The 26,449-nt window shown below is 31.7% G+C and overlaps 1 protein-coding gene and 1 pseudogene across 1 annotated transcript; both read left to right on the top strand.

The window, feature by feature from the left end:
• The first annotated feature begins 814 nt into the window (after positions 1-814).
• Positions 815-12,572, top strand: LOC128174032 (uncharacterized). The gene is made up of 5 exons (XM_052839676.1): positions 815-848; positions 1,897-1,971; positions 2,137-2,232; positions 7,274-7,369; positions 11,162-12,572. Exons 1-5 carry the CDS (start codon positions 815-817, stop codon positions 11,638-11,640), a joined length of 780 nt encoding a protein of 259 aa, XP_052695636.1. The 3' UTR covers positions 11,641-12,572.
• Positions 12,573-17,027: 4,455 nt separating this feature from the next.
• On the top strand, positions 17,028-20,529 carry LOC128170604 (C-type mannose receptor 2-like; annotated as a pseudogene).
• Positions 20,530-26,449: the final 5,920 nt, after the last annotated feature.

The raw sequence follows: 26,449 nt of genomic DNA, 5'->3' as shown, positions 1-26,449 counted from the left end.
AAAACAATTTGTATTTGTTCAAATGACATCAGCATATAACTTTACCTTGTAATTGCGCCGATTTAGGTATATCAAATGTGTTATTTATTATCAATTATGTAGTTAAAACTTATAAGTTAGTCAAAAAATAATTTCACTAAAAATTAAACACCGCCATTTTGAAATATTTGAAAATATGATCAAAACTTAATCTTTTGTTTTGACTCCCTTATTACATTAAAGATATTTCAATATACATGTATACATACTATGTTACCTTTAATACCTTTACTTTGAACTACATCTGCTGCATTATCTTCTTGCATGTTCCATGCTTAATTAATCCATCGCTCATGTTGAAGATCTGTCTGCTTTCATTCAAAATGCGTAATCACTGGGCGGAAGAGACGTAATAGAATCAAAACAACTCGCTGACTGTGTATTCTGAGACTCTTTCATTTGGTTAAATATTTTTTTAACATATGTTAATAATAATCAAAAAATATCTTTAAATGAAACTAATTATAACATGCTTAAGTTTTCATTATTATATTTTCAGAGATTGAAGAAACGTACAATTTAATATCGTTCGGTTTACACAAGTTGTGTCTATTTAATTTCAACCCCCCCCCCCCCCCGTTTTTGAACCCTCAAGATTTTGCAACTTAAAAAATAATTTACACTCAATTAAATATTCTTTCATTCTTTATTTCTATAATTTGCATTAATGTTTTAAAGTAATATTATCATTATTGCTTAACATTAAGTTAATTGCCAAATTGAAGTTCATTGTGTTTTTGTAACGGAGGCGAATCGACATGACACCTCATAAACAATGGCGGACTCCTCGAAACTCGGAGCTGAGTGTAGTAACGGTAGTTGTCTGAGTTTAAACAGCGTATCATAAATGCATTGTTGGAAGTTCTGAACGTAATATTTACGTAACGGATTTGTAACTTCTTAGAATGAATCGCTTTCAAATGTGTGCAACAGTAATGCCATGTACAAAGAAACCGCAACGGTTCTAAACTCGACGGGTCCAAATTTCAACCGAATGTGCTAGGAACATTTTCTCTGTCGTTCTCCAAGGAACAGACGCACTTCGTCTTGAGTGTATCTATGCTTCTATGATAGACTGACAACCGACCACGTCTTTAATAAACTTGATATACAATGTACTTCAAACAAATTGGAATTCAACGTATACTAAATCTTTTTTCCAAAGAAATATGCAAATTTTTAAATTATGTCACCTTTTCAGTTTAGTTTACAAGATTTTTAACAACATAAAACAGCCAATATGTATCTTCTGCAAAGACTGATTATTCACTGATAAATAATAAAAATATAAATTGAACAATGAAGAAATTAAGCGTCAAATTTAGGATCTAGTAATGACCATTTGATCATGATGTTTGAGACCTTCGTTGTTGTCAATGAATTTACATGTTTCTTAGAATTGAATAAATAATGAAACTATAATATATCACATCTTTCTTTTTCAAAATTAAAGATGCCACATTTATATAGGTGTTTGCATGAATATTCATGAATGTTCATGAAGACTGTGTTTTAATATTAATATTTTAAGATGTATAATTTTTTTTTAAAGATAATGTTCTGAATACTGAGTATTATTATGTTATTTATAAAAGTATTTGAAATTAATTATATATTTCGTAAATTAGAACTTCATAAAAATTTATGAATGTTCAATACCTAGAACTATTGAATACCAGGTATTTCCTGTATTCTTGTATATTCATAATTTGTTCATGAATTACATTTTAAGACTATATTCATGAATAAAAATCATGAACCACCTTTATGAACCAGTTATGAACCAGTCATGAATACATCATGAAACTTCACGAACGGTTCATTAAAGTTCATAAAATCATGAATTTCATCTCGCAGGGAAGAATCCGAAAGTACAGAAACCGGAAGAAACGGATCAGAAAAAACACCAATCTACATTCCATGGAGTGAAAGGTTTGCTGTATAACTGTTCCATAATCGAATCAATATATTTTCCATTTTTTAAAAAATTGCTGACAAAAAAATGTCGAGTATAATAAAAATAAAAAAGACGTAAACAATAAGTCTTTTCGACCGAAAGTAGAAAAGCCCTAATTTCTGTAATTTTAAAATTTATAGATCGCCAAACTGATAAAGAAAACGTGAAGGAATTGGATAAAGAAAAGCTACTCATTGTAATTCCTGAGAATGAGATGACTAATTCCTCTAATGCAGGTAGGAATGCAAAAGCAAATATGTTAATTTATTTTACATGCGTATCTTATGACAGTAAATAATATCAACCTCATGCAACCACTAAAACTAAGAAGGATCTCTTTTACATTAGTAAAATATAATTGTATTTTAATTGTATTATAATGCAGTTAATATTAAACGATCTAGTCACTTCAGTTTTATTAGCTTTCACGTTAAGGAAGGGAGATCTGAAGGTTGGGTGTGTATTTATTATAAACATTTTCCTGGCCCTTTTTGTAATAATGTACCCATAGCATAATTCTTTGCTAAATATTATACTGTGTATTTGGGCTATATGCATTAACCATGTTTACAGGTAACTAATTGTCCGATAAGAAAAGGGATGTGTTAGTCTGATTAACTGACGCAAAAAACAAAAATGCATAAAATCAATTTTCAGCTGGTCTTTTTCTTCGCAAAATCCTTGCCGGTAGATCTCGCTTTGCACAAGCAAGCTGTTTGCTTAATGATTTAGAAAAAATGTTTAGGAGTTTAGAGCATTTTCACTGTTAACGTTTTCAAAGTATGTTTATCAGATTTATACACTTAATTATGAATTCGCGAAACTTAGAAAGTCCGTGAATATAGCAAATACTTATTTCGTAAGTTAATTAACTGTTTTGAAAAGTATTTTCGTCCACGATCGCCTCTTCTTGCATGGTTATATCCAGTTGCATATTACAGCGAACTCAGGTTAAAACAAGTTTAACAAATCTTTCTGCACAGTGAATCCCAAGCTATCGCATGTATTTTCCTTTCGTTTTTAATTCAGCAGGGTCAGATTTTTTCGCTGTAAAATCAATCGGGAAACCTTAACATGCCAGCGTATTGACTCGTTCTATCCGATTGATATCAGATTGAGATGCGTAGTGAATGGATAGGTGTTACATGACTGGTTAAAATGACAGCATTTCACTTAAGAAAAATTAGTGCTGCATAAAAACAATGTGTCCGGGTTACTTTTTGCTAAAAAATAAACACGCCAGGTCAAATTCTTGTCGCGAGCTGCCAATTTAAGATGTTGGAAGGCCACGTTGGATTTACTGATGCACATTCTCATGCTGTTTTGAATTGCATGTGGTTAGACACTGATTCTTTACCGTGCATTTGTGGATTACAAGAACGGAAAAGTCTGAAATGAATTCAGGTCAGTCATGTATTTCAGCCAAGTCGGCTAAGAAAAAAAGACCGAGCTGAGAGAAAATGGAAACACAATTCAAATAAAATCGGGGTCAAGGAAGATAGAGTTATCCTTCCTAGAACTTCACAAAGCATTGTCAATGGTTGCTGATAGAAATGCAAAAACAGATTTTTATTGTAAGGTGAGCATGAATTTATAAGATACAAATATCGAAGCGTTGAACTTTTTGTTTCTCGGGATGATGGTTTGATGCCGCCGGAGTTAATTATTTTCTTCGATATCTACCATTTCGTTTCACATTTAGCAGAAATTTAGATGAAGGTGTAAGTAACAATCACTCAAAATTCGTTTAGTTCTTAAGAAATTTACTGGAGCTGGAATATCTATTTAGAGGCATAGTCCACAGGATGAATGACCATCTTTAAGTTTTCCTTAAAGATAGCTTAAAGGTAGCTTAAAGACGATCTTTAAGCCACCTTTAAGCTATATGTGTTGCTTAAAGGTGACTTAAAGAGAGCGTAAATATGGCTTAAAGGCAGCTTAAAGACAGTCTTTAAGCCACCTTTAAGGACAACTTATAGGTCCTTAATGTCCAAACGTCTTTAAGCCACCTTTAAGCTACCTTTAAGCCGTCTTTAAGCCACCTTAAAGCCATTAATAAAACATTAATTCAATATTGTGCTTTATTTACCACCAAAATGTATTAACTTTATGAAAAAAAAAGGTATTAAAAACGGTTTTTGTTCTAGAAAAAAAAATTTAAAAAAACGCCCATGGCGAGAACTGAACCCGGTACCCTTTGTTTACAAGCATCACCTCACTTCCTCTGCGCCACGGTAACCTACATATTTACGGGTGTTTTTATATCCTATATATCAGTAGATATTGAATCAATGTATTGAATGTATTAACTTAAAAAGATTTCGACAAACCAATCAGTTTGTAACAATCAATTATATCTAATTTATAAATTTCATGCATGCATGTATTTAGAATGAAATACGGAACTTGGTCTTCAGTGAACAAAAATATGTTATAACTAAATTAAAACCGTTAGGCTCATTGGTAGACTTTCTTAATCAATAAATTTAAACCGAGTAGATATACATTCATCTAATTTATAGCTATAAAAATGTAAGAAAAAAAATGAAATCATTTTTTTTATTAATTGCATTGAAACTATTAGAGTATTTGCTCAATTTCCCGCAATTTCCCGGTTTTCATGATCGCGGCGGCGTTCCAGTATGTTTAAATATTTAATTGTATACATGATTTTTAAACTATCAATTCTATAACAAACAATATAACCAATTACGGGTGACGTATTTACTGCATGCGGCGATTGCAAATGATGTACACATATACTTGTACGTACAATTGTATGATGTACCAGGCCGGGTATGTGACATATTTTCCCTTATACATATATTTAAATAATTAACCCCTATTAATGATCACCGGTATATTAATTAATTAGCCTCAAGATTTCACACTTACATACATGTATCGTTAATTTGTAGACGTAACATTTTTGAAACCCAGAGCTAGGAAATAATACTTTGAAAATTAATTACAAATGTTTTATTCACTAGACTTATCGTATACTCATACATACTAAGATTCAACGCCTTTAGAAACCCTGACGTGCACGTGGGCACACGACACACCTGTTGTGTATATCTTGTATATTCTATGTTAGTTCCAGGGGTTTTCTTAAGTTGGACAAACAATAGACTTTAATTAGATATACACAAACCTGCACCTGGGCACACGACACAACTGTTGTGTATATCTTGTATATTTTGTGTAAGTTCCAGGGGTTTTCTTAAGTTGGACAAACAATAGACTCTAATTAGATATACACAAACGAACAAAACTATGTCTAGACAAACAAAGCAGTAATAACCTGCCCGATATAACAAAGGCAGTTGAGAGTCTTGTATCTAGCAGATCTAGAGTTAGACCTAGAAATATTGAAAATTGAAAAAAAATACAAACCTTAAAACAATTATCAAATTTAATCATGCATTTTTGGTTCATTATCTTTATTTTGTTTAATAACCAGATGAACTGAGAGAGAGAGAGAGAGAGAGAGAGAGAGAGAGAGAGAGAGAGAGAGAGAGAGAGAGAAATTTCACCGATTAATTTATAATAGGAAACAAACATACTTTAATTAGTTTCCTGCACAGATTAAAATACAGAGACTGCGCTCACCCCTACAATAATTTTGAAACCCCCAAAAATTATAAAGAATTTTATAACGGCAATCTGTGTCCATCGGAGCGGTGTTGATGACAGCGATCTGTGTTTAATGGAGCGACAATTGAAACCGCCTGGAACACCGCCCCCCTTCCTTGGAAATTATATTGTCATTCGGATGACCTCCTCCCATCACTATAAAAAAGCATTTTCATTTGATATATGTGTTTATCGTTCAGCTTGATCAAACTTGACTTAAAGGGAACTTAAAGATGGTTTAAAGACAACTTAAAGGGAGCGTAAATGTCACTTAAAGGTTCTTAAAGGCGGCTTAAATATGGCTTAAAGGTGACTTAAAGAAGTTTGGACACTAAGGACCTATAATCTCAGCTTAAAGGTGGCTTAAAGATGGTATATCCTTTAAGCCATCTTTAAGGAATTGCTTAAAGATTGTTTTTCGCCCTGTGGTCTAAAACGTGGTCTGGATCGACGGAGCAGTCAGAGTGTCAGACTTTGTATAAATTTTGACAAACGTTTTGTAACACTTTGATGGGTGTGATTTCGATTAGAAATGATGGATTTCAAAGTCAATCATCACCTGTTAAGGTAATATAGAAATTCAACCATGTAGAAAAGGGGGGGGATGGGTTAAGTTCACCGAAGTGTACGTATAAATGAAACTGATATACCAGTTTGTTGCACATTCTTATAACATAGTAGTTCTAAGAGGTCAAAGGTCAAAAGGTCAAGGTCGGTCAAGATAACTCTTTACGAGTAGTTTTAGATTTTCTGGCAGTGAATAGTCATTTTAGGCCCTTTAAACCCCTTTTAGGAGTCAAAAAGTGGCCCCCTCGGACAACAATTTTTAAAATGAACTTTTTGTTCCTAACTAAAATTTGAAATTTTTTTTAAAATCGGATGAATTATAGAAAAGTTACAGCTGAGGGACTGTTTTGAACGTTGACCCCTGCAGAACCCCTATTTTTTCAAACTGTATACCCAACAACTTTTCCAGTCCGCGGATTGTGGTTTTCATTATATATATAAAATATTGTTACATTTCCTTGAAAACTTTTTGAGAAAACGAATGACGCGTGATATTTGTTTAACATTAAAACTCCCATAGACGATTTTTATCGACCTATAAAACCGAAAGTGGTCAACATATTTTAGTGAAACTCGGAATTTATGTTAATTACTTCTATCTTAGCAATGTTCAGGCGTCATATGAACTTTTAAACGTCATTCAATTTTTTTTTGTTTTTTCATCACCCCTTTACTAAGGTTTTGGGCTTTATATCTCAAAAAACGGTAGGATATAGAAAATTGTTTACGCTTACATGTTTGTTTGACTAGAAAAGATAGATCTGATTCTAAAATTTAAACGTTCTAACTTAAAAAAGAAACAAAATATTGCGTTTTCTTTAAATTTTAGAATTGACCGTGCAGGAAGTACCGAAACCGGAAGTTCCGGAACCGGAAGTCCAAAACCTTACATTCCATAGATTGAAAGGTTTGCTGTATAACTGTTCCATAATCGAATCAATATATCTTCCATTTTTTTTTAAAAATTGCTGACAAAAAAATGTCGAGTATAATAAAAATAAAAAAGACGTAAACAATAAGTCTTTTCGACCGAAAGTAGAAAAGCCCTAATTTCTGTAATTTTAAAATTTATAGATCGCCAAACTGATAAAGAAAACGTGAAGGAATTGGATGAAAAAGAGCCACTCATTGAAGTCCCTGAGAATGAGATGACTAATTCCTCTAATGCAGGTAGGAATGCAAAAGCAAATATGTTAATTTATTTTACATGCGTATCTTATGACGGTTAATAATATCAACCTCATGCAACTACTAAAACTAAGAAGGATCTATTTTACATTAGTAAAAATATAACTGTATTTCAATTGTATTATAATGCAGTTAATATTAAACGATCTAGTCACTTCAGTTTTATTAGCTTTCACGTTAAGGAGGGGAGTTCTGAAGGTTGGGTGTGTATTTATTATAAACATTTCCTGGCCCTTTTTGTAATAATGTACTCATAACATAATTCTTTGCTAAATATTATACTGTGTATTTTTGCTTTATGCATTACCATGTTTACATGTAACTAATTGTCCGATAAGAATAGGGATGTGCTAGTCTGTTTAACTGACGCAAAAAACAAAAATGCATAAAATCAATTTTCAGCTGGTCTTTTTTTTCGCAAAGGCCTTGCCGGTAGATCTCGCTTTGCACAAGCAAGCTGTTCGCTTAATGATTTAAAAAAAATGTTTAAGAGTTTAGAGCATTTTCACTGTTAACGTTTTCAAAGTATATTTATCAGATTTATACACTTAATTATGAATTCGCGAAACTTAGAAAGTCCGTGAATATAGCAAATACTTATTTCGTAAGTTAATTAACTGTTTTGAAAAGTATTTTCGTCCACGATCGCCTCTTCTTGCATGGTTATATCCAGTTGCATATTACAGCGAACTCAGGTTAAAACAAGTTTAACAAATCTTTCTGCACAGTGAATCCCAAGCTATCGCATGTATTTTCCTTTCGTTTTTAATTCAGCAGGGTCAGATTTTTTCGCTGTAAAATCAATCGGGAAACCTTAACATGCCAGCGAAATGACTCGTTCTATCCGAGGACATAAGGCTTCTCTAGAATGTATCGACCTGTACGATGAAATCGTTTTCGGTAAGTTTTGTAACCAACACGTGCTTCGGATAAAAATAGGTTTTAAAACCAAAGAAACGTATAAATAAACTAGAAACGAGCTCGTTGCAAAGCAACAAATAGGTCGTTCGTCGCTGCTCTGTCAATACTTGTGACGTAATACAAAATTGGAAACCTTGCCATGATGTGATAACATTTAAACTAAAACATCGTTATAGCAAACACGCTTATAATGAATTGTCGCTTACAGCGACCGTGATATTTATTCACCGTGACTTTATTATACGTTGTAAACTTGACGGATATAACGAATTACGTTTGAAATGAAGTAAATATGTCCGTCTCTTGCACTTCGTTATGAGCATGTTTTACTGTACAATTTTAGATGTATAGATCCTTAGTAAAATGGACTACTAGTAATGCTTTCGATATACATAAGAGTTTGTTTCATGATTATTTGTCTGTGAAATTCAATTGCTCTGGAGCCATATAGAATGTACATGCACATTAAAGTTAATTGATAAACCATCAATATGGTTTTTTTTTTATATTTCTAATAATGCATTAAGCCAAATACATGTAGATTTAGTCTTTAATTGGATGAGAATAATGTTTGGGCATAGGACTCTTAGCTCTTAGGGCTTTGTTAGTTATTTTCTATCAATTGTTTGGAGATTGTCTGAAATTCAATAAACATTTGTTTATTTTTGCTTGCACTATTGTTAACATAATCACGTACATTAAATAATTACACAATATAGACACGTAGCATCGATTTTTTGTGGAAAGGGGGTGATAAAGACTCGCGCGAAAAACCTTTACAAGCTAACGCCAACCCCAAACCCCCGCAAAAAATATATCGCACAAATCATGAAAATCCTCATCCGTTGTGGGGCAGGAGTATGCGTCTACCTATAACTACAAGTTTACTGTTAATATCAATTGCTATGACTCTTAGTATCCATATATCTTAGGCGCGCCCGGGTCTATAGTACCCTGCCGGGATTTAGTAATATTGTATATCAGAATATACAATTTGTTTGATTAGCAGTTATTGGCAATATTATTGATTATCGATTAGATGTATTACGGGGATATCGATTGGGACCTTTTCTTTTCACAACAATCCAAATTATCACATTTTTGGATTGCATATGATATTTTTTATATCTTTTATATTTAGTATTCCTTTTATCCATCCAAACTTAGATTATTAACGGGACTGACACCTTAGACCGTCCCGTTTCACTTAGAAGACGATGGTGCTTTTTTTTAGGTGCCAGTATTTTGATGTCTCAAGAATTTGCCATAAATGTATTCAAAATCCCTTCTATATGACAACATATAGGAAAATAATTCCGTTGCATATATAATTTTAGAATCAATTTCTAAAAGTGACTTAAAATTGAACACTATTCGAGTCAAAAAATAAAAACATTAGTTTTCCAATGTTTATGTGTAGAAAGGTAAATTGGTGCTTTATATGCTCGACAAAACTTTTAAAATCAAGTCACAAACAAAATACAGAGCTTTAAATGCTTTTGTTATGTTGATAAATTGAAGTCCGGACTCGCTATTTCCCCACACTCCTGGAGAGATCAAATTGTCTTCAAATTTGTACATGTATATTAAAATTACCGAGTCTATGGCTAGGAACTCCACCCCTGCCGCCACTACCATACACCTGGCAAACTCCGTCCTTTCTTCCTTAAAAAATTCTGGATGCCAATGAATCTTTTAAAAATACAGTTAATGTAAAGATCCTAAACGTTTTCACATATAACCCATAATACAAATGACGCCAAATTGAGGCGCCAGAGGGGTTATCTAAATATTAAATCGTACGATGGATTAAAATTATATAAATATAAGTAATAAGGAATCATTCTTTGAGTATTATGAGGTGATACTTTCGGTCGGGGCGTGATCAAATCTATCATAAAGCTGTTTGGTCTTTATTGGATTTGATCACGCCCCGACCGAAATTATCAGTATTATGAGGTGATAATTTCGGTCGGGGCGTGATCAAATCTATCATAAAGCCCTTTGGTCTTTATTGGATTTGATCACGCCCCGACCGAAATTATCACCTCATAATACTCAAAGAATGATTCCTTATTCCTTATATATAAATTTGGATAAAAAATATATTGTAGAAATGAATTGGGTCCGCCGTCCTTAAATTGTGGAAGGCATCGACCGAGTGCTAATTTGATAAGAACTTGTTCGTATAGATTTCAGTTTTGTTAGTTTATAGAGCTGCGAGTTACATGCAACTGGCATTTGAAATGTGGAGAACCATAATTAGAGAATTCTCATAAATATATAAATAAACACAACTCTAAGTTCACGACTTTATCTATTTGTTCAAGAACATGGTTATTCAACACAGTAACCGCCGATCGATATATACAATTAGGAAGATGACGATATTTTCTTAATTTTGATTTGAAGATTTTGATTTCTACTTGTCAGAGTGTTTGCAATATACTTTTGCAGCTACTTAAATGAAACTGATTCTGTTGTTTTGAAAAGGTGTGAGGATGATGTTTGTTCTAACCTAATTATTGTGTATTTCAACTGTATCCCTATGAAAGGAATATATCCATGGGAACTATGTGAAACTTCTCATTCTTGAAAGGGGGCACTGTTTTACATGATCTTGACTAATAAAATTATATGAAGGGATCGTACAAAAAGCATAGTTTAGGCAAAACCTTAATTAACGCATTTGTTCATCGTCTTTAAGTAACCTCAGGACCTATGCGTGGTATTAGGTTAAAGTATAAATTGTTTTGGGTATACTGAGTCTATTTTTTTAAATGTCGGAACGCAAGGATAATTAATTAATTTATTAAATTTTAAAAGTATATGACATTGTTTTTACCATTGTAGAATCACAAATTGATGAGGCCATATTTGACCAATGGAAACAGGAAGACTCTTGTTTTATTTCAACAAAGGCGTGTGAAGAAGTAGAAAAAAATATTGAAAGCAGTAACCTGGTTATTGTTGCTGGTCATTCAGGGTCCGGGAAATCTGCCATTATGCAACATATTGCGCTCAAATACAGGGAACAGGGCTGGGCCATAAAACGAGTAAAACAAGTAAAAGATATTGTTGCTGAATATTCTTCAAGTCGATTCAAAAAGGACAAAACCATTTGTGTTTTCAACGATCCATTGGGAAAAGAATCTTTTGATGAAATATTGAATAATTCCTGGCAAACATACGAGGAAGAATTGAAGTTATATTTGAGAACTGCAAAACTTTTGATGTCGTGTAGAAGTCACATCATTTCTGATGCTAGATTGACACGTTATCTCAATAATCAATCACTTATCGTTAACATCGATGAAAACAAATACAAATAATCCGTAAATGAAAAACGTCAGATTTTGACCAAATAAACATACGATATGAAATTATCGGGAAAAGATTGTAAATAATGAAATCGTTGCAGTAGAAAACGATTTCCCTTTATTGTGTAAGTTATATTCTAGCAAAGAAGAATACAAAAACAAATATTCAGATTTTTTACAGAACCTGTAATAATGCTAAAAGAGGAAATAATAGGGTCCAGGAAAGACGATCAGGGAAATTATTGTGCTTTGGCACTTCTTGGTCTTTTCAACGGTGATCTTTGCGTAAGTTATCTTTATCATGACTTTGTGATGGAACTTACCACTTATGTATTTGGAACAGAAAATTCAGCAGAAACAGTAAGATACGCTGACATTGGCTTTCTCAGAAAAAGAGTAAGACTGGGAAATAGTGAAAAACACAACAATTCGTTTACTATTTTTTTCAGTGACGGATACATAGAGGAACTTAAAGAAAGGCTTTATACTGAACTGTTTGGCGAACGCTTGTTAGATGTCGTGCTCAATCCTTGTCTGAGGAATAAAAAAGTAATTGAGGTACTAAAAAACAAAATAGAAGATCATCCCGAAAATCAAAAAATGTTACTAGAAACAAAAGAGCTTACAATTGATAAACAAGATCTTGAGAGGACTACTAAAAGTTTGCAGATGTCTAAGCTTGAATTTGTGGAATTAGAAAATAAACTATCGCCACTCTGCGCTCTGATTGCATTTTGTCATACACAGCTATCAGAGTACTGTTTAAATATTTAACCACTTATTTTCTGATTTCCGCGATTTGTTGCAATGGTTCAAAAGAATTGTTTTATAATTTTTTTAAAAACAATACCAAGGACATTTTGAAAAAGGCATGGAGGGTCTTTACCCTATTCATATCGTATCTTTGTTCCAAAAATATGAATTACTTGATGAGTTAATTAAAATACGAAGAGATAAAACGGTACAACTTTTACTGCATAATGAAGCCGACATTCATTTGTGTAGTGAGGACGGAACCAGTCCTCTTTATATAGCTTGTCAATGCAAATATAATAGCACTGTACAACTTTTACTCGGTAATGGAGCAGAAATAAATATACGTGAGAAGGAAGGAGTCAGTCCTCTCTATATAGCTTGTAAAAACGGACATGATAGCACTGTGCAGCTTCTAATTGATAATGGAGCAGACATTAATTCATGTACGAATAACAATGCAAGTCCTCTTTATATAGCTTGTGAAAACGGACATGACAGCACTGTGCAACTTTTACTGAATAATGATACAGATAATAATTTATGTACGAAGGACAAAGCCAGTCCTCTCTATATAGCTTATGAAAACGGACATTATAACACTGTCCAACTTCTTCTGAATAATGGAACAGACATTAATTTATGTGAAAAATACGGCCAGTCCTCTTCACGCAGCTTGTCAAAAAGGACATGATAGCACAATGCAGCTTCTTCTGAATAATAAAGCAGATATGAATTTACGTACGGAGAACGGTGACAGCCCTCTCTATATAGCTTGTGAAAACAGATTTGATAGCACTGTGCAGCTTTTACTGAGTAATGGAGCAGATATTAATTTATCTACTAGGAACAGATTTAGTCCCCTCTTTATAGCTTGTGAAAACAGACATGATAGCGCTGTGCACCTTTTAGTAAGTAATGGAGCAGACATTATTTTTATGTACAAAGGACGGAGTTAGTCCCATCTTTATAGCTTGTGAAAATAGACATAGTAGAACAATGCACCTTTTAATGAATAATTGAGGATACCTGATTGTATGCAAAGGCAACGGCACCAGTTCTCTCTATTTAAAAGGTGGCTCACTACACCTTGAAATATTTTCTCAAATCAGCAAAAAATTACTTGACTATGAGAGATATTATAATGGATAAGAAGTATTTAAGTCAAATAGGTAAAAATTGTGCAATTTTGGATGAAAAATTACATTTTCAAAAATGTAATTCAGTTAACATGAACAAAAGCTCCAGGCGGATTCGAACTCATGATCTGCGGTTCAGAAGCCATATACTTTAGCCACTGAGCTATGACGATATACAACCCAATCGAACGATATAAACAGTTTATCAAAACATTTAAATCGCCATCTTGTGACGTAGTGTCTTAAAAAGTATAAGTCTGGGTGCAGTGAAGTACCTTAACGTCAAATTGGACATCAAACAACTTTTACCGAATAATAAAAAACAGACACTAACTTATCTGAAGAACACAAAATTAGTCAATACGGCTTGTGAAAACAGACTTGATAGACTGTGCACATTTTGATAAAAAATTGAGCAGATATTAATTTGTGTAAGAAAAACAACCTGTTTTCTCCATTAAGCTTTTCAAAACGAATGTTACGGCACTCGGCAACTAAATAATAAAGCAGATTATGATCGAAATACGAAGGTCAAAGCCAGTTTTCTTAATAATTATTTAAAACAAATTGTTTTTATATTTTTAACTTGTAATGGTGCATTTAATAATTTATACGCAGAAAAAGACTGACCTACTCTCTTCATAGCTTGTTATCTTTTTAGAATAGACAGACCTGTCAATGTTTTGCATGTTTTGATGCACAATGACGTTTGGCCAGTTGATCGGTACATGTAGTGAATCATGCTCCGATAGTTTGCTTTGAAAAAAAATGATAGTACCTTGGTCTTACTACATAAAGACAACACTTCAAACATAATGTATGACTATTCGTATTTTCTTCTCTGTATCGTGTCAAGTAAAATGTGTTACAAGATTGATATTTCAAGATTAAGTGTCATAGTCATAATGTTTATTTATATTATTGACAAATGTGCTATTGCTTATCATGATATTAATGCAGACTTCACGTTAAAAAAAAGTTTAGATTTCCTTAGAGTTTTAAGATTTTCTAATAAGTCAAGTGAGTTTGAATAAAAATTATCTTATCCCTATAAATATTTCTTATCCATGGGAAGGAGCTTTTACGCATACATATGTAAAATGTTTGATGTCTGTCAAATAAACAGTTCCTTGCATTTTGATTTGACAATTCTTGTTCTTCAGTTCAACAAAACAACTGACTAACCTACATATGCAAGCTTAGAAAGTTTACAAATAATGCATTGTACAAATGCGATGCATAATAAAATAACGCGATAATACACTGAGAGATAGTATACAATAGGTAATACAAATCTTTTATCGTATCATTTTAACTTTAGTCTATTTACATAAACTAAATTTTTATTAACTTTAAATATAAACCTTTTTTTTCATCATTTACAAACCGAGACAAAATTCAATTTTCCTAAAAAATTAAAATATAGTACATGTACAAAAGAGATGTGTATTTATTAAAGAAGGGTAAAATTGATGCTTGTAAGTAAAAGGTAGCCTTATGAAGAAATAACAAATCAACATTAATATATATCTATTAGGTATTCATGAAAGCAATATATATTGTGAAAAAAAATCTAAATTAACAGTTGATTTTATGGAAGCAAAAAAGCAACATGTATAACTAAAAGTCGACATACATAGCATGCTCTCTCTCTCTCTCTCTCTCTCTCTCTCTAATTTTGATTATTAGTCTCCAACCGGTTTTTACCGGAGGGGATTATAGCTTTTCTCTGCGTCCATCAGTCCATCTGTTCCCCCGTCTGCCTCCCGTCTGTCCGTCCGTCCGTCTGTCTTTCCCACTTCAGTTTTCCACACTTTTTCCTTTATGCGTTTGAGGAATGATATGAAATTTGCTGAACAGCTTCAAAATGTCAAACGCGCTTCGTCGAAACTTAAGGGACTATAAAACAAAGATATTATACCATATCTGTATGTACTTACTGTAATTAATGCCCTTTGTAATTTTTTATTAGATTCAAATCAATACTTATAAGTATGGTTGCTAATTTTTAGTTGTCATCATTTATAAATCTCATTGAGATATTGTCATGCCCGAGGTGGGTGGTGTGGGGTTAGTTGCAGTTCTAAATCAACAAATCTATAAGTTACTGAAAATAGATTTTGGACTTCCGTTCATATGTCCCTAGAACCCCCCCCCCCCCCCCCCCCCGCCCTTTCCACCTTTGAATTAAAAAATAAGATCTTGACGTGTGCATAAATGTAGAAATTTATTATTTCTAAAAACAAATAACCTTTAATTCCCAGATTTGATATGATAAATCAAAGTTTACAACGTGATGAATCATTTCACTAAACTTTCGCGTAGATTCAAATTTCCTTCGATGCTATAAGTTAATATAGAAGCAATGCATATTTTCAGAAATCAAAAAATACTACATGCTAGAACTTCAAAATCAGGAAAAGGAAAACGCTTTGCTTTGTAATGCTGTTGTTAGAATAGAAAAATCGGTTTAAAACAGAAATTGCATATACAATTCGTCTTGCTTTGAGTTCATTTCTATAACGATTATTATTTGACATATAAAATCAGTGTATATTTCCCCTTATGTTTGCAGTGTAAGTATGCGGCGTTCAATTTCCTGTGGATGCACTTAGCTATTTCATGTGCCAGGAGCACAAATATAAACGTCATCACGCGTTTTGAGCATATTCTTAATGTAAGACACAGGATGAATCTCTGCCATTCAGTAAATTGAAATGCGACTGCAAGGTAGCTGAAATGTGACTGAATGGCCTATCTCTGCCATTCAGTCACCTTTCCAGACCATTCAGTTATCATTCATTTGACTGAATGGCAGAGCTTCATCTTGTGAGATTAATTAAAACGTTTAAACTTACATATCTGATTTATTATGTATTGATGGAAAATAATAGTTTAATCATATCTATTCGTCAATAAAAATATTTCAGACAAGCTTTCTGGCACTATATTTGAAGTCAAGGAAGAGGTCAAAAAACTATGTTGATATTGCTGTTCCATGTATGTTTTCATATCACTGACTAAGAGCGCATATATTTCATACAAAAAGACACCAGTATGAAAATATAGATATAAGCATTGACTGCTTATTTTTTGGTGTCGTTGGTCTTACAATGTATATACAACAAGCGGTGCAGACTAATTATATCTTCAATTTGTCTGCACTGCTTGTGTGCGTTAAAGGACCGACGACATCCAAAAAATAATTAGTCAGGCTATTATTAAGTTTAAAAATTAATACACTGTAATACATGTTAACTGGGATGGGCACGTCAGAAAAATCAAAATTTATAATTTATTTAATAATTGATTTGACGTTTTAAGGCACGGTTGTTGTTTTTTTCAAAATTCATGATTTGAAGCAAGCCATCTTTAGATAGCTTAGTACGTTATTGATTTTCAGCATTTTATATGTTAATCTCATTTCAAACCGAACTGCATTCCGTGCTAGAAAGAGAGAAAGGATAGTCATATAATATTTTTCAACTTCATTAAGAATCTAAGACTATGAAGCAAATCCTACTTTATTTTCTCATCGCTTTTTCGTTTACAGTTTACTGTGAACAAAGACACATTTGATTTGCGCGTGTCAAAAAGGAAGATTTCAACTCATCATTATCTGTAATTTATGAGGATGTTAAGAGCGTTTTACTTTGTGGTGCAACGTGTTTCATTGCTACTGTTTGTGATGAATTTGGTTTTAATACAAATAGTAAGCACTGTTTTGGAGTACATGGTTTTGAAAGCGAGGGTTACTCTTATCAACCGGTTCCATCCATATCAGAAGAAGTTTTTTGGTATCGTCCAGGTAATAAGTATTTAAACACGTGCAATTTCATGCATTTCGAGGAAAATGATAATAACCTATTAAAAAATTCTAACAATAAGAACTAATTATTTGTTAGCATTTAACTCTTTACTATACAGCAATTTGTATGCCCATGCAAATAAATATATAATGTAACAATTATGGTATAACATATAATGTGGTAACTTTTTAATAATAATTATTAATAAAAAAAATATGAATTATAATATCATTAAAATTACAATAAAGGATTCAGAATCAATTTAATCAAGAAATACATTTAAACTATTTTAACTCTTTGACAGATTTTTTTTTAAATTTGCAAGGGGTATACACGTTCACATTCTTTAAAACGAGAAAATTTGGCGCATATGTATTTTAGAGCAGACGCATTTGCCGTTGCATGGCGCAAGTAAATTTTAGCAAAAAAAAAAATAAAAATACATGTCCTGTTTAATAAACGATTACACTGAAATTTAGCACTGTGTTTATTCAAGCACGTAAACACAACGATCTTGACTTCTAGCTAGCATGCACGGTAAACTGTCGTTGAGAACAATGCATTTACTTTGGTGTACCTAGTGATAATATTCAAACAATGCTTTTCTTGATTATTTACGTTTCTTAATAAAGTTCTTACTTCATTAAACCAACAAAATGTATATTGGTGTAACTATAGATTTCAAAACAATTCTAACCAAAGTCATCTAAATGTATCAATCACTGTAAACATCTAACTGTTCGTTCAATTATATAATTCCTTTCTATATATCTAAAATGAAATACATTTTTGTAATCATTAATCTTCTTCTATAGGTGGTATTTAACACCGTGTTGTTAAACACGTCCTGTCGATATATACAAACAAAAAATGTGATTTCGTATTATGTTCTTTTAAAATGTAAGCTCATAGCGTAGTTCAATGGTTTAGACGGTTATCTACTATTCTGTAAGTCGTGAGGTGTAATCTAACTTTGGGTTTTATAATTTTATTGTTTTAGTATACGTATTTGTTGTTAGTCATCATTGAAAAATTCTTTATTGTAAGGTGATTATTTACAAGCTTGAGAGAAAAAAACTATTTTCTTAAAACATTGTGTCAATATTGTCCAAAAAAGTAAGATTTTTTAGTGATTTTTAAAATCTTAACTTCTGCTAATGATTTGAACTACTTTTAACATAAATGGATTTTAATTAGGACATGTTTTGAAAAAAAAAAGATTTACAAATGGATATACAAATAAAATACAATTTACCGAAACCTAGATGAAATATTTAATGCGTGTTTGCAATTACAGGATACATTTGTATTTGACTACCCTTGTGAGTTTAACTAAACTAATGGATATACTACCCTTGTGAGCTTAACTAAACTAATGGATATATTTTGTATAGTTTGTGGTACAAAGAGTTGAAAATATTATTAACACATCACATAGTTTATAACATTTAGTTAAAATTAATTATTTTTATTGAGCTAAAGTACTTAAGATATTACATTTAAAAACGGTTATCCGACAAATTATTGATTTTGTCACATTAAAACTTGGTATCATACGATTTTAGGCGTTAATAGTTTAAAAAACAAGCTGATTTTCCACCTGTGATTTTTATTTATAAAATACTACCTGTTTCTCAGTTTTTGTCCCTTTGTCACTTTTTTATTTCAAGGAAGGGGTATGATTGACTGTTTAAACTTTTTTAGCTTTAGGTTGCGGGGCTAACTGGATAGAGTTCAAAGGTCACTGCTATTTCTACGGAAAACGTCAAACAGTTTCATGGTTTGATGCTAAGGTAGATGTGAATGATAAAGCAATCTAAAATACTAGAATCAATTTTTAAAAAAAATATTTCTATAAATACCTGCTATTATATGTTTTTTTTAATGCTATGCGTGTTTTTATATAACATATATCAAAAACATATTCATTTAACCAAAGTTTTTGATTAAGATTTCGATGTTCTTAACAATCGTTTGAATTAACGTCTTTGTAAATTTTCAAATGATCTTTTCAATGAACCAGATGAAAGTCACTCCATCATTATACTTTATCTCGATATCAATACTCAATTATAGAAGTTTGAATAGGACTAAACATCTTCAAGCGGAATATTACTAAAGGATCAATCATTCTCTCACCAACGTTAATTGTCTTTCATGAATAGGCAGAGTGTCAGAACATGTTTTCACACCTCGTAGAGATTGATGACAAATTGGAATCAGACTGGCTTGCTTCAACATTTCTTAATCCAGGTAATGGAAGTGTTTTCCATCTCTTTTTATTGACAAAGCGAACAATCTCGAAACAAATTTAGTTTATCCCTAGAGCTATCAATTGGATATCCGTCTTAGAGCGAAGAATGTTTCTCAATACATGTCAAATAAGTTGCCCTAAATACATTCAAGGAGAAACCAACCTTCTTTTAAACTTACACATGTCTAAAAGAGCGCAATTATATAAAAAACCTCAAAAAGCTTTTAAAAATTTCGATACCATTGAAGATCAAATCGTATTTTCTTGGCAACGGAGCTATGAAACTATCTGTTTTACAATCACAATAATAGAGTTGAATTCTGAAAATCTAATAATCAAACTGTATATTATTGTACCAGTTTGATGACGGCATAAATTGTCATATTACACGATTATTAAAGTTAATGATCCTTATAAACGTTTCTCTGTACTGCGAGACAGAGGAACTTATTTGTAAGTTTTTTGAAACACCCATATTTGTAGATCTTTATTCTATTAAAAGTATAATTTCGATAGAAAAAAAATCTGCAATTTACATTGGTTAGTATTTAATGTTATTGACCAACTTTTTTTGATATGTGTTTAAAAATGTAATATATCAAGAGTTTGTCTTATTGTAGATGGTAATTATGCTTCTTGTCCCAGTAATATATTTGGCGGTTGCACAGCATGGACCGGACTTAACGACCTTAACATCGAAGGACAGTATGTATGGGACCATTCGAACACGCCCATGGTGTTTTTCACCTGGTATATATTTGAACCAAGTCTGGGTGATGTACGTGACTGTGTTGACATCCTGAGAAATGGTCAATGGAATGATAGACCGTGCTCGGTCTTAATCCCATTCATCTGTGAGAAAGAGAATACTCACTTTTAATAATGGCTAACAATACAAAAGCCGTTGACATTTTTATTGTCATGATTTGTTCCTCGGAATATACAATCATTTACATTTGGGGGATGGGATCGAGGTCCATTTTTTTCTTAATTATCAAGGTTTGCCTCAGTGTACTTTTACATATTTCTTTCTACATGTTTGAATAAAAAAAACTGTTCTTCATTCAATGTTTGTGTTAATTTGTGAGTTAGAAATGCGCATACCTTTAAGTCCACAAATAGTAGATTCTCTAAATACATTGGACTCCCATTATCAGATCAAAATAACAAAAGCATGTGGTAAAACTTGATTTTCAAAGTAGAACAATTGTAAGGATCGAACTTTGTTTGCACAATTTTTAAAAAGACTCTATGTGATTTGAGCTTAAAACGGCCCTTTAAAATGAGCATCATCATTTTACTGTAAACTTTGTTTATGATGTACAGATATAGATATACATGTGAAGTTTTTTTCATTATTCTCATTTTGATTCAAGTGCCAACAAGTTAGAAATATGACATCATAAAATAAACCGTTTCCCGCCATTTTTGCATTTTAAGCATAAACGGCTTGTTTTAAGCATTTTTTCTTTCATAAAGCATTGAGCACATGCTTGAACCAAAAAAAATATTAAAGATGTATCTATCCAACACTAATAATTGACAAAAAAAGTGTGCTTGTTCCAAGCTGCGCTCTTTATTTCCCATTCGAAAAACAGTAAGAAAAATGTCAAATTTTTACTGAATTTGATCGAGTTATAAAAATAGCGTCACTTCTGACGTCATATACTGCCTGTGAGTGCAAATAAATCAATTAAATAGGGGGAAATTTAAACTGATTTGAATAATGATTACATTAGCATGGCCTTTATTTTTTTATTTTTTTTTAAGTTTGCATTTTTTAAAACCAAAGTTGTAATATCCAAAATATCTCGTCTTACACTTTTCACCATTGTGTAAATTAGTCAAACTGCGTTCCTGACGACCCCGTTCTGGATAAAAAAAAGCTTATCGAAAATAAAAAATAGCATTCATCTATCAAATCTAAAACCGCTTACTCAAAAAACATTTATTGAACATTTGTCAAATCTTAACTTCTATGTGTAATTCAGGCAAGTTCCTTATAAATATATTCACCCACTGTTTACGTAATCATTCAATATTATTTCATTTCAAGCATATATTTTGATGCAAACTACCCCTGACTTGGATATCCAAAAGCTTATCTACCACCTCACTCACATTTTTGCTATTTGATCTAGTTTATTGACATTAAGTACTTTTCAGGTAAAATTCAATTATAGCTTACGGACAACAAAAATCACTTGTTGGAATACCAAAGGTGTATGCAATTACGCTGTTGCAGGCATTGTTTAGCTTATTGGCAAAATGTCTTAATTTATAATTATAGATTAGCCTTATCAAAATCTAATATTAATATTTGCAAATGTGTTTCCTTATATAATCTTATAGAATAATGAAAATATTCAATTCTGTGTGAACTTTTTCATGACGTCAAAATGATACTGCAAGAGTCTATCGTTTGACGGTTGAATTATTGTAAACATATAACACTTGGTAATTTTAAAAATTCTGCAGGAGTTGCCTTCTTTAAACTTAAAAATACGTTTAAAAAGCAAACTTAAACATTAACCGGTATATGAACTTAATTAGCCTGTGATCGAATCTTTTGAGAAGTTGGAACTTAGAGGGCTTATCAGAACATTTGATCAAGTACCAACCAAGTTCATATTTCGGTGAACATCTCATTTTCTGTTTCGGCTTCTCATTAAGTTTGATCATGTACCAACCGATTATATATTCCGATGAACTTTTAAAACTTGTTGTTTTTTTTTATTTCTTAGATGAATATACAGCATATATGCTTTAGTTAGAAATCTAAAGTTATTTTTGAAAATCGGTGTTTGATATAAAATAATTATGATTATTATACACTGTATTTAAGTTACATTTAAACCTGGTAATATTTATTGTTATTTGTTCAAACAAAAGACATATAGTCTGGTAATAAAATATTATGAGTTTTGTGTTTAACCTAGTTAATAGTCTGATCTTTTTTAACAGACATCTGAAGTAATCATACGTAGATGTACGTTTTGACTTTATCATTGAAAAGTGAACGACTTTAATGATCTTATGTGTTGCTGAAAGAAGTATGGACAATGAAATAAAATTCGGTTAGACTTGTCTTCAAGCTGCCGTGGTTGATTTCGAGGAGTGGATCGAAGATCTCTCGGTGCCCGGTTCCGAACATGTTATCCTGGGTGATTTCAACATAGATCAATTAAAATCTTCAAGTTTAAAGTCAATGATGGAAATCTTTAATCTTACGTAGATTATTTTCTACCCGACACGCGAAAAACGGGATAGTGACATTCGGATCGATCAAATTTATGTAAATCACCCGAAGCTCTACAGTCCCAGGGGCGAGTAACCGATCGGTCTGAGTGATCATCACTTGGTTTATCGGCTCGAAAGAAATTTAAGAAGAAACAAAAAATAGATCATGTATAAGCAAATTACAGAGAACAAAAGAAACTTAGCGTGACTTATTTTATTAATTACGTAAAAGCAGTTGATTCGATTTCGCTACGATCACTACCCGAAATTGATAGTACATTGTACGTGGTCATATTACATGTAATACCTGATTTTAATGTATGTGGTCGACAAGCTTATGCCAATAAAAAACGACGCATCCACAGCGATTCGGAGACGTGCATAAATAAATTCTTTCTGAAATGCGACAGACGGATAGTCTACATTGTCGAGCACTAAATTCACGTGACAATTCCGACCTGGTTTTTAACAAAAATGCAAGAAACAAAGTTGTTGCAAAAATTATCGATGCGAAACGAGATATCTTAGAAAATGTTATTTATCAAAAAATAAAAGAAATGAAAAAGGAGTTAAACAGTTTTTAACCATCTAAATCATCATCGATAAAAATCAACATCCATTGAAATAACGGGAAAACAGTTTCAGAAATTAAAGATATGACCAATTATTATAATTATTATTATTATTATTATTATTATTAATATTATTACTGTTATTTTCTATAAATCATATGTGCAAAGCTGCGAATACTAAAGTTTTTATTTTTCACATCATAGTAACAAACTTCAACATTAATTACTCATCTAAATTACTGTTAATTAGAGGTAATTACAGCTATAACATTGATCCCATCATCAGACTTTTAAGGTTTAAATAATAATCATGTATTATTTCATCTAGCCAATACACTTTGTGTCAGCAAATAAAAGAGAATTTTAACACAAACAAGCATTCTAAGAGTATTGCATAAGCAATACACGTCCCTTACCGGTTTGTGGAAATTGTGAAAACAATGCAGTGTTATGCAGAATATCGAACCCGAACATTAAAAAATTGGAATATAAAAAAATTATTTTCTCGAAAATATGTCAACCAGACGCTAAAAAAGTGTAAACTTAATCTAATGTTTGACATTTTGAAGCTGTTAAGCAAATTTCATATTATTCCTCAAACGCATAAAGAACAAAAGTGTGGAAAACTGAAGTGGGACAGACAGACGGACGGAAAGACAGACAAACCGACAAACAGACAGACAGACAGACGGACGGACGGACGGACTGACGGACGCAGAGGAAAGCTATAGTCCCCTTCGGTGAAAACTGGTAGGGAACTAATAATCCCCTACATATTGTTTATAGAGGATACAAGGTAAAAAAATAAATATATATTTTTTAATTAAGTAAAAAATAAATGCAGGTCTTTCTACAGTGTTAACACTTCTTAAAGTTTCAGGAAGATATCTCTAGAGTAAATTCAACATCCCAATTTTATATCCTATTTGATATATTTTTGTCCAAGTAAATTTCCTGCGCAACAGTCAAATTTTTGTGATATACAATTTAAGGACTTAAAGTTAAGGGATTTAATGAAATTAACATTTTTCCGAATACGTACATACTTTTGAATTTGTTATTAGAAATGGCAACAAAACAAAAGCCTCTAAAACAAATGTTCAAAACTTAACTGTGATTTTAATTAGGTTTATTTTTCTTAATCCATTAAATTAGAATTATAAATTGTTTGTTTCGAAAGCTAAATTTCATATTTTTCACATCAAAATCACGATGATCAATATCAATCACTCATTTTAATTATAGTTAATTAGAGATAATAACACCTAACCTTAATCCCAACATCAGACTATAAAGGCTTAAATCGAAATTACCTATTCTGTTTTCTCTCTACTTGATACGCTTTGTGTTAGCATATCAAAGAGAATTTCAACACTTATAATCGGATTGCATGTTGTTTATAATTTAAACAATAAAGAGTAAATAATTAGTTAATAATTGGTTTATAATTACAGTAGTAAATCAATGCAAGTCATCCTAAACTGTTGAAAATGTTCAAAGAAGACATCACTACGGTATAAAATTCAAGTTTATTTGATATATTCTTTTGTCATTATATATATATATATATATAGAGAGAGAGAGAGAGAGAGAGAGAGAGAGAGAGAGAGAGAGAGAGAGAGACAGACAGACAGAGAGAGACAGAGAGAGTCAGAGAGAGAGACAGAGAGAGAGAGAGAGACAGAGCGAGAGATTTTAAAACACTGTAAATGTTTGTTTCGAAGGCCGAGGTTCATATTTTTTACATCATAGTCATGATTTTTAAGATCAATCACTAATCTAAATAATAGTTAATTAGAGGTAATAGAACCTAACCTTGATCCCAGGATTAGACGATAGATGTTAAATAATAGTTACTCATTCCTTCTTTTATCTAACCAATACACTTTGTGTCAGCATATCAAAGAAAATTTCAACACAAAAATCCCACTGGCATGTTGTTTATAATATATACAAGGTAAAGTAATTAACTAATATTTTTTTTTTTTTTTTTTTTTTTTTTTTTTTTTTTTTATTGGGTTTTTCATTTCACAACATATGTACATATGTAACATAATAATGATTGTAACATTTTTATAAACATATTACATAGTCTTTATACTATTTCTACTTAATAGTACAGTTTTGTATATTTCATATGAGGTGAAGCTGATTTTGAGAGAGAGAGAGAGAGAGAGAGAGAGAGAGAGAGAGAGAGAGAGAGAGAGAGAGAGAGAGAGAGAGATTATGCAGGTGGATTACAATACAAGTATAGACTATGTTATACTGAAAACAAATGAAATGATATGAGAGTTCACATCGATCAAAAAAACAGAAAAATTAAACTTATCTCTATAACTACAATTTTTCACAGATATTCTGCCAGTGGCTTTCGTATTCCTTATAATTACATCTTTTCAACAGCAAATATTTTTCAGTTAAGATTCTTTCTGTTATGACCTTTTTCAAGGCATGTATATTTGGTGTCGGATTACTTTTATATTTACATGAAAAAATATATTGCTTCACAATAAGAGCTATCAGGTTAAAAAATTTATAACTTTCTTTATTTTTGTATTTTCCAAAAAGAACTGATTGAATATCAGATGTAATCGAGATTTCAAACTGTGTAAAAATCCACTCTTCAACATCACACCACAATTCTTTTACTATATTACATTCATAAAATAAATGACTAATACTTTCTTCATCTTTTTTACAAAAGGTGCAAACAGCAGATTCTGCTTTTTTTATATTAAAAAGATATTTATTTGTAGGGACAATCCTATGAAGTATTTGATATTGCAGCCAATGTAGTTTTGATTCCTGTGTACACTTAAAAGGGAGTTCAAAAATTCTACTCCAAGAAGTTTGTGAATAGTTATAACCCTTTTCTCTCCATTTTGATATTGATGTACATATTTCTCTTTTTTTGTCTAATAATATGTTGTACATGGGTTTACAACCTTTACAAGTATTAATAAACAATAGAATATGATTAGGGACAATTGGTCCATATTGTAATGTGTTCTGTAGGTTTGGTAAGTGTATATCTTGTGTATGTAGTCTGGTTGT

The sequence above is a fragment of the Crassostrea angulata genome, chromosome 2 (assembly GCF_025612915.1).
Source record: "Crassostrea angulata isolate pt1a10 chromosome 2, ASM2561291v2, whole genome shotgun sequence".
In the NCBI taxonomy this organism is placed as follows: Eukaryota; Metazoa; Mollusca; class Bivalvia; order Ostreida; family Ostreidae; genus Magallana; species Magallana angulata.
This window is presented reverse-complemented; position numbering and strand designations above follow the sequence as displayed.

Coding starts and splice junctions, on each gene's coding strand:
- LOC128174032 (XM_052839676.1), top strand. CDS start 815: ATGGCGGACTCCTCGAAACTCGGAGCTGAGTGTA. Junction 2,233..7,273: donor GACTAATTCCTCTAATGCAG/GTAGGAATGCAA, acceptor TAAAATTTATAG/ATCGCCAAACTGATAAAGAA. Junction 7,370..11,161: donor GACTAATTCCTCTAATGCAG/GTAGGAATGCAA, acceptor TTACCATTGTAG/AATCACAAATTGATGAGGCC.